The sequence below is a fragment of the Solanum tuberosum genome, unplaced genomic scaffold, assembly GCF_000226075.1.
Source record: "Solanum tuberosum cultivar DM 1-3 516 R44 unplaced genomic scaffold, SolTub_3.0 scf00072, whole genome shotgun sequence".
NCBI classification, from domain to species: domain Eukaryota; kingdom Viridiplantae; phylum Streptophyta; class Magnoliopsida; order Solanales; family Solanaceae; genus Solanum; species Solanum tuberosum.
The window spans coordinates 1002523-1010762 of NW_006238999.1; the positions used below are offsets into that span (position 1 = coordinate 1002523).

The following is an 8240-nucleotide window of genomic DNA, read 5'->3' on the forward strand; positions in this document are numbered from 1 at the left end:
ATAACTTATAAACTTCAAAAGATTCAAATCTTTAAAACTTATAACATAACTACATAAGCTCAAAAACTAAAAAAAAAAAAACTTTATTAAACTCAACATACAAACTTATATATGTAAAAATTTAAAAAAATATCTTTAAAATAAACTTAAGTAAAATTATTATAAATTTTAAAACTTAAATACTATAAACTAATATAACTTAGAAAAATAAAAAAAACATTCGTATTTTCGTAATTCAAAATAACTCAAAAAAAATAATTATTTTTTGAAATAGCTATATGTGTCGTCCCGTTTATCCCATCCCGTTCCGTTCCGGTCCATTCCGGTCCGTCCCGGTTCTATCCCGGTATATAGTGGGACGGGACGGAACTGAGCCTCCATCCCGGTAGTTCCGGTCCGGTTCATCCCGGTACCGGTCAACAACCCGGTCAAACCGTCCCGTTCCGGTCCGGTGCCCAGCCTTAGTGTTGGGAGGGTAGAGTGTACGGAAACCTTACCCCTACCTCAGAGGTAGAGAGGTTGTTTCTGATAGACCCTTTGCTCAAGAAAAAACTCCGTTGATAAAAAGGAAACAATTCTTTCTGTATGTACAATATGCAATCAGAGGACCCATAAACATAGATACAGGATATTATAAGACCTTATACACAAATAGTTGCATTTGATTGCTTTACTTTTCAGGAAAAAACATGCCAATGTTGAAGTTATCCAGACAAAACAAATCATGAAGCTTTATAGTAATAACAACAAAAGCCATGAATTGTCTTATCTGTGGACAGTTGTTGTAGGAGTCCTCCATATAATGCCAGGAGAGGTGCTGCAAATGCAAGCATCATCTTTTGACTTTTTGAGGCAAAGGATGTATACATCCAACTGTTGCCCTGGAAAATTCACATGCTTATGAATAATACGCTTTGGAAAAAGAATATGCACCCAACAAGAACACCAAAGAAATTGGTAACTAAAATTCACAATATGACGACATTATGAAAAATTAAGCACCGAGATCTATATTTGAGATAGCATCTGCCGAAGTATGAAACTTAGTTTACATCATACTGATGATTATCACTTCATCATGATATACTCACAATCTAAAATTTAATCGTCCTCACTGCATGCTTCAATTTTTACACAGTAAAAAACACAAGGAATCTACTTGAGGAAGATATCTGAGACTAGATAAAGACTAAGCTTAGATAGTTTAAGTCCGCCTTCAGCACCTTGAGCAGCAGGTCTTTTTTTGTCTTATCACTTACAGCTGACATCTCCATACAAGGACTAGTGTTGACGGTCACATAGTGAAAAATGTTCCTAGCAGCTTTAATGATTATCATCGTAAATTATCAGAGGTTCTTCATGAATGATACAACATGATTGTTCACTCTCTTTTACAAGGTTCATAAAGAAATGCATTCGAAAAAGATAGAAGTTTATTTCTTTCCAAGAATATAAGGCATGATAACATAGTTACAATTGCTCAACTGTCTACAGCAATGGAGGTAAACAACAAAGTCAAAAATATCAACAAAACACCTATTCTCATGCTTGTTACAATTTCATCCAAGGCGAAACGTGGATGAGATCCAACCAATGAAAAGAAAGGTGAGAGGCAGAAATAAAAATCAACTGACATGAGTACCAGTTCCAGCAGAAATTAAAGTCTTCAGCTCTGCTAAATGTTCATCATTTGAAATATGGAGCGAGATGCGAAGATTAGTTAACAATGCTTCTTGGTCCCAACTTAAAGGACCGGATGCATACAATGCCTCTAAAGTGCAGCGATAAGCATGTAACTCCAAACTATGAATACTTGCTGCTATTTTCACTGGTGAAGAAAGAGAGTGTCTTTCCTCCTTATCTGCAGAATCATAAAAAGACTCTGCATCACTGCAAAGAAGCTCAGTTCCTTGACAATAGACTTCTTCTGGGGATAAGTTGGAAAATTTTTCGTTGATACTACAACTACCAACGGAACAGGCATCACTAGATTCTGTACTTCTGGTAAGGAAATAGCCAACAGAACCACTTCTTTTGGTTTGCTCCAATGCACAATATCCATCAGATACATCGTTCAATGAATCATGCACATACTTCTCAGCCATTATATTCTCTTTGCACTTGGCATTAACATTGACCTGTCCCTTTAAGGCAGCTGGGACCACCCTCCGTCTCTTAAAAGCTCTCTCAGTTGCCGCTAAATCCTGAATGTTTCTAGATGTTTCATTTTTAGAGAAGGCAACTTGGGATACCCTATTCAGCAATAACGAAGAACTAATATGAGACTTCCGCAACTCAGTACACTCCTGAGAAGCTAAATGATCATCCCCAGCATGAAATCTACTCCTTGCACTAAAAGACAGGACCTTGCTCACCTTTTTAGAAGGTTTTAAAGCTGATAGTTGGTCAGATCTTCTACACAGTTCAGATCCCTATAAGAAGAAACAAACATATAGTCAACAAACACAAACTAAACAACTCAGACTAATACCGAAAGATGACAATGAAGAACCAAACAACAAAACGAATCAAGAAAAAATGAAAAGAAGATAAGTGGAACACAAAATAAAAAAAAAGGAAAAATCCTCAAAATAAAGAGAGAAAAGACCAAATATAAATGTGAAATTCTATTAGACACAACAAACCCAAGAAGATTGGAAAAAAACGAGGAATGCTAAACTTCTTCTATCATTCTACATCTGCAAACAAAAATCTAAGAATGCAAATGAAAAGTAAAAGGAGAGAATAGCATAAGGTCTTGGGAAATGGAGAGGGAGAGAGACTTCAAACTCACCTTCCTTATCAAGTCCCGTTCCTCATCTTGCCAACATTGTACCACTCTCGTGTTTGATCTGTGCACACAAAGCTCCTTCAGACATCCAGTCTGGCGTACCAAATAGTAGTCACTATCCAGAACCTTCACAATTGTAGCCATCTTCCAAGATGATTCGTCAAATACCTCCACAACCTGACCAGTTTCCTGATTTTCCAAACCCTCCACACATGGTGTACAAGATCTGATATTCTTTCTTGACACCCTCTCAGTCCTCCCCTTACTTTCCATTCCAGGATAGTAATCATACCTTACAGTGTACATATGCTCATTATCAGAGAGAATCTCTGCACGACGCTGTAATGCAGGTGACTGCTTCATGTTCATTACCTCAACTTTGCTTCCCCTTTTAAACCTCATGATTTGTAACTCAGCTCAAACCCGATAACCTGATAATTTCAAAAGCACATTATAACACAACACAAGACTTTGTACTACAAAACCATAACAACATCAAAACTTCCCAAAACTTGGTAGAGATACATTCTATCAAGAACGAAAAGGATATTATCATCAGTAATCTCAAGATATACATGAAAAGACAAAATCTTTACATCAATACCCAAACAATTAATCGAATTAAATCTTAATTGATTCAATAGAAAAACCCCCACAAAATGATATATACACAAAAGTATGATTATCTATAAAGTACTCAATCGTCGATACTGATTGCTAGCACAAAATTAACAAGGTCTGAGTATATGATCTCACACATACATACACACACACACCAAAACAAAAAGGAATCTTTAAAAAAATATTGCAACCTTAACAAAAACCACCAATAACATAAATGCTGAAGTACCTAAATAAAATTCATAAAATCATAACAAAATGATTCTTTTGATCAGAAAAAAAAATCTAAAAAAAGATAGAAAACTTGCTTAGGCACTGAGCAAAATACATAAACAAACTTGTGAGAAAAGCAAAAAAATATCTGAAAAAAATAATTAAAACCCAATTAATTGATTTCAACAAATGATCGAAACATCCACATAAATCTCAATAATCAAAACAAAAATTAAAACGAAATGATAAAATAATTCTGTTTACAAGAAAATCGTAAATATGGATCAAATTACGTACCTTTTTCTGAAAATTGAAGAAATGCTTCAACTTATGAAGTCGCCGATCGCAAATTGGATTGTTCCCTTGAAGGAATCGAAAGAATTTTTCGGATTTGAGTTAAATTGTATTTGTGTTCTAGGGTTTGGTTTTGGGGAAAAAGAAATATTTAAGAAAAAAAAAAACAAAATATATATTACGTAGAGAGGGGTATTATTGGGGAAAAAATGATGATTTGCTTCAAAAACTCGATCCACCAGAAAAAAAAAGTCCCATTATGCCCTATTATTAACCATAAAATTTAACAATGTCACACAACTTATGCCGAGCAAGATAAAATCTTTAATTTCAAAGATTAAAAAACCTTTAAACTTATGTTGAACAAGAATACTACAAATTGCAAATTTTCAATAGATGAAGAATGTGTATAAAAAATAGTTACCTGAAATACAAGGGGCAATAATTAAATACAATTTCGTTTGAGGAGAATAACTTAGATTTAAAGAGCCAATAAGAAATTGTAGTACTAATTGACTCATATTGCCACAATCCAAAAGTTGAGGTCATGATGACACACACCCCAAGAACTTCAAAATGGTGTGTAAGCCGAAAGAACTAATACATACGAGACACCCAAAGAGTAGTCAGGCCACAAATGATAGAAAACAATAAAGAATTTCAAAACCTGGTAGCGCGCATAAGTGTGAAGTGCATGCATCTAATACAATTCTGGAATCTGAAATCCATCTCAAGTCTTCGAAATGAAAGTTATAGACTTCTAATGATGGATGGAGACTAATGGCGATCCGGAAAGCAGGGTCTCACCACAACTCCGAAAAAGATAAATCAGTTGGATCCAATCAACCGCTACAAGGATCACCTTGACTAGGATCTACATCAAAGTGATAATAGAAGTAGGGGGTGAGTACAACCCACATGTACTCATTAGATTAGACCGACTAAGCATAAGCAACTAATCAAACTAGGAAATAAACTATGAAACGCCTATACCTGCATGCAGAAAAGTCCCACTCCGACATCGGTGCCACCAATTTATGTAATAACAATGAATAAAGTAAACACACGAGGGTACAGATAATACTCAAATCAACATATAAGCTAGTTACACAACACAACAAGTTGACCAATGCGATACAAAGAATTGATGAAATGATGGGATGATGTGGTGGTACCAAGGTCATCACACAACCTGTCATATACACCTTGCCGAGCCTCTAGCTTCTAGACGAGCACCCATGGGAGACTTGCAGTTCATATACCAATCTCAATGTCTCATCAACTTGCCACCTCAGCGTGATCAAGGATATAAGTAAGATGTCACATTTTTTTTTCTCAAAAAGATAGTATTTCTCCACTTTCTCATATTCCCATGCACAATGATATGTTGAATGAGGATGAATGCATCACAACACAAAGACATAATCAATTCGTCAAGGATCTCTTTCATTTTAAGATGATCAAACATTAACTCAAGCTCCTAACCCGTGCATCTCAATATCAAACATAAGGATAAGCCACATAGCCCCTCGTTTTGGGCAATTACTCACATATCACAAGTTTTCAGCAATAATTAATCATTTCACACAAGCCTCCACACAGGCTAAACATCACAAATATGCATCACACAAACTAAACTTCCTTATTTAGCAAATAAATCAATAAGAAAAGTTTATTTATACATTGATATTGTTCAAGAAAAAGTAAGAAAACACAAAATTATTTTTAATTCCATGTGTAGTGATATATAACTTTGTATAGGCATGTATACGAAATGTATAATAATATACACCCAAAAAATGAGGAAAAAAAAGAAGAAGAGAAGAAAAAGCAATATTGTATGACGATGTTAACACACCATGTATACAACATTATACGTTTATTATATTTTTGTATAATGATGTATAATATTGTATACAAAAACTGAATTTTATCTTCAACTTTGTTTTTCAACTAATTAATATGATTTCCTGGATCAACATTTATCAAACTCAATCAACCCAACATTATAGGTTCAAGTTACTGTACTAATATATACAAAAAATAAATAAGAAAAAGTAGAAGAAGAGAAGAAAAAAATTCATATATCAATATAACAATGAATCCAGGGTAGTTCTGAACTGGAGAAATAAGTCATTGCAAATTTATGGAAAAATTTAAAGTTTATGTAAATACAATAAAGTAATTAATTTATAACAAATTAACCATATTGTATTTACATAAAAAAAAAATAGCCAAAAGTCATAGGAAGTATATATTGATTATACAATATAACTTACTTATACATGAGTTATACACTGACTATACATATTATGATACACTCAAAAAATTGAATATAATTTAATCATATATGAAGTGTACACTGACTATTCAATTTCGATTAACTCAAAATTACCTCTAAACAGTCCCAAAATTTAGATAAAAAATCCTCTAGATATTTCGAGACTTTTGATATATAATACGATCGAAACGTTTCACATTTGTGCTACGTCAAAATTCTATTACGTTAAGTTCGATAATAGTAGATTAGTACTTCTTTTATATATATTTTCCAGGTTACATATCAAACTTGCTATGAAATTCATTTATTGTAATAATTTATTAAACTTAACCCAATTGATAATGTAAAAAATCTATATACTGACAATACACGTAACTTAAACACTTTTACGAATGGAAGAATCTTCTTTAAATTGAAAAGTTTAATTGCCATAGAAGAAGCTTCATTAAGTTTAAGGGAACGCATCAAGAAGGAAACATGACAATGCAAGTTAATGGTTAATAAAAATATCTTTCAAAATATAATTATCGAGTTCAAGTGATCGAACCCAACGTTTTTTATACGAAACATAAAAACATATATGCAAAATTACTAAAATTATAATAAATAATACTATAAACTTATAATCTCATAAATATAAACCTGCAAATTGAATTCATCAAATCGATATCTTGGATCCACCTAAAAACATCACTCTAGGGTTCCTTCGCATACAATGCACGTCGGGCTCCTTCACATACAATGCACGTCGTGAGCTTTAGGGTTTTAACATTGACGCAATCTTTAAATGGTGAAGCATCACTTAGTAAAGTGAAATCCCATTGAGTCCTTTTTTGTTTTTGGTTTCCTTCTAGAAAAAGAATTTCTCATAGCATACTAATTACCATTTTTATTATACTTGTTTGGATGTAATTTGTCACCTATTATTTCATAATGTATTTTATTGATGAATATAATGTTCGGATTAACTATGTGTTTCACAACTTACAGTATTACAAATAAAAGAGTATAGTATGCGATAAAATTATTTATTATAAGAGACAAGGTAAAAGGGCAAGATGAAGGGAAAGTAAAGTAATGATACGATCACACTAAATCAGTAGTTACACAATATATTTAAAAATATGATAATAAAATTTAAGTAAATTAACCATCAAAAGAAACATTCTATTTTAAAAAACAACATTGAGATTACTACATCCCAATTAGATATTGCTTCAAAACAGGAAGCGGGGGGGGGGGGGGGTTATTAATGGGGGGGGGGGGGGTTATTATAAAATGTGATCAAATGAGTTGAATTGAATTTTATGCTATAATTTGATAGACTATCCCATGTTGATTCTCCTTTTGACAGTGAGAGCACCTACAGTCAAATACAGATTAAAAATTTAAAGTATATGAATTTTTAACCATCAAAAGAAACATTGTATTTTAAAAAAAAAACATTGGGATTACTATACTATACTTCATCCCAATTAGATATTGCTTCATAACAGGAGGGGGGGGGGGGATTTTATTATAAAATGTGATCAAATGAGTTGAACTTTATGCTATAATTTGGTAGACTATCCCGTGTGGATTCTCCTTCTGATAGTGAGAGCACCTACAGTCAAATACAGACTCAAAATTTAAAGCATATGAATTTTTGTAATGACTTAAAAATTATATTACTACTCTAACTAAATTCACAATCAAATATTTATAGTTCTCCGTAACCTTTAGCACATCAAGCTTTTGCTACGAGATTTTACATCTCTCACACTTAGATTGCATAGCTAGAAAAGCGAAAAGGGGATTCATCTAAACCTTTTTCATTGGAATATCACATTATATGAACAAGAATAAAATATTTTGTATGTATATATAGTAAATGATGTACCTGCCAGTGAAAATGTTATCGCTGCTCCTTGTTGTGATTCCGTTAGAACTCCCTACAAAGTTTGTCATAGTGTAAGTAGGAAGGGCATCAAGAACACTAGCAACGATTGAAAGAAAACATGTGTCTCTACTCGGGCCAATATTATACTAGAGAACATGCAT

At 33.1% G+C, this 8240-nt stretch overlaps 2 protein-coding genes across 3 annotated transcripts in view; both read right to left on the reverse strand.

Annotated features, from left to right (window-relative positions):
* Positions 1-470: 470 nt before the first annotated feature.
* On the reverse strand, positions 471-4075 carry LOC102579948 (uncharacterized). Of its 2 annotated transcripts, none has more exons than XM_006345801.2 (4): positions 3923-4075; positions 2795-3222; positions 1643-2432; positions 471-881 (listed from the first exon to the last, which is right to left on the reverse strand). In XM_006345801.2, the coding sequence occupies exons 2-4, from the start codon at positions 3191-3193 to the stop codon at positions 766-768; spliced, it is 1305 nt and encodes a 434-aa protein (XP_006345863.1). In that variant the 5' UTR covers positions 3194-3222; positions 3923-4075; the 3' UTR covers positions 471-765. The 2 variants fall into 2 exon arrangements, with proteins under 2 accessions (XP_006345863.1, XP_006345862.1); XM_006345800.2 differs by having other exon boundaries at positions 1635-2432.
* A 3450-nt stretch (positions 4076-7525) lies between these two features.
* LOC102593778 (F-box protein At1g80960-like) overlaps positions 7526-8240 on the reverse strand; it is a 3179-nt gene continuing 2464 nt past the window's right edge. Inside the window, exons 2-3 of the mRNA XM_006345936.1 lie at positions 8080-8131; positions 7526-7563 (exon numbers count right to left, since the gene is read on the reverse strand). Coding sequence (XP_006345998.1) covers positions 7526-7563; positions 8080-8131 — 90 coding nt within the window. The remainder of the gene's footprint in view (positions 7564-8079; positions 8132-8240) is intronic.

What these genes read in the sequence shown, in the direction of transcription:
- LOC102579948 (XM_006345800.2), bottom strand. Translation starts at nt 3,193, where the DNA reads ATGAGGTTTAAAAGGGGAAGCAAAGTTGAGGTAATGAACATGAAGCAG. An exon ending in AACGGGACTTGATAAGGAAG is followed by an intron (nt 2,433 to 2,794) that starts GTGAGTTTGAAG and finishes TTCTTCTTATAG; the next exon opens with GGATCTGAACTGTGTAGAAG. An exon ending in CTGCTGGAACTGGTACTCAT is followed by an intron (nt 882 to 1,634) that starts GTCAGTTGATTT and finishes TGAATTTTCCAG; the next exon opens with GGCAACAGTTGGATGTATAC.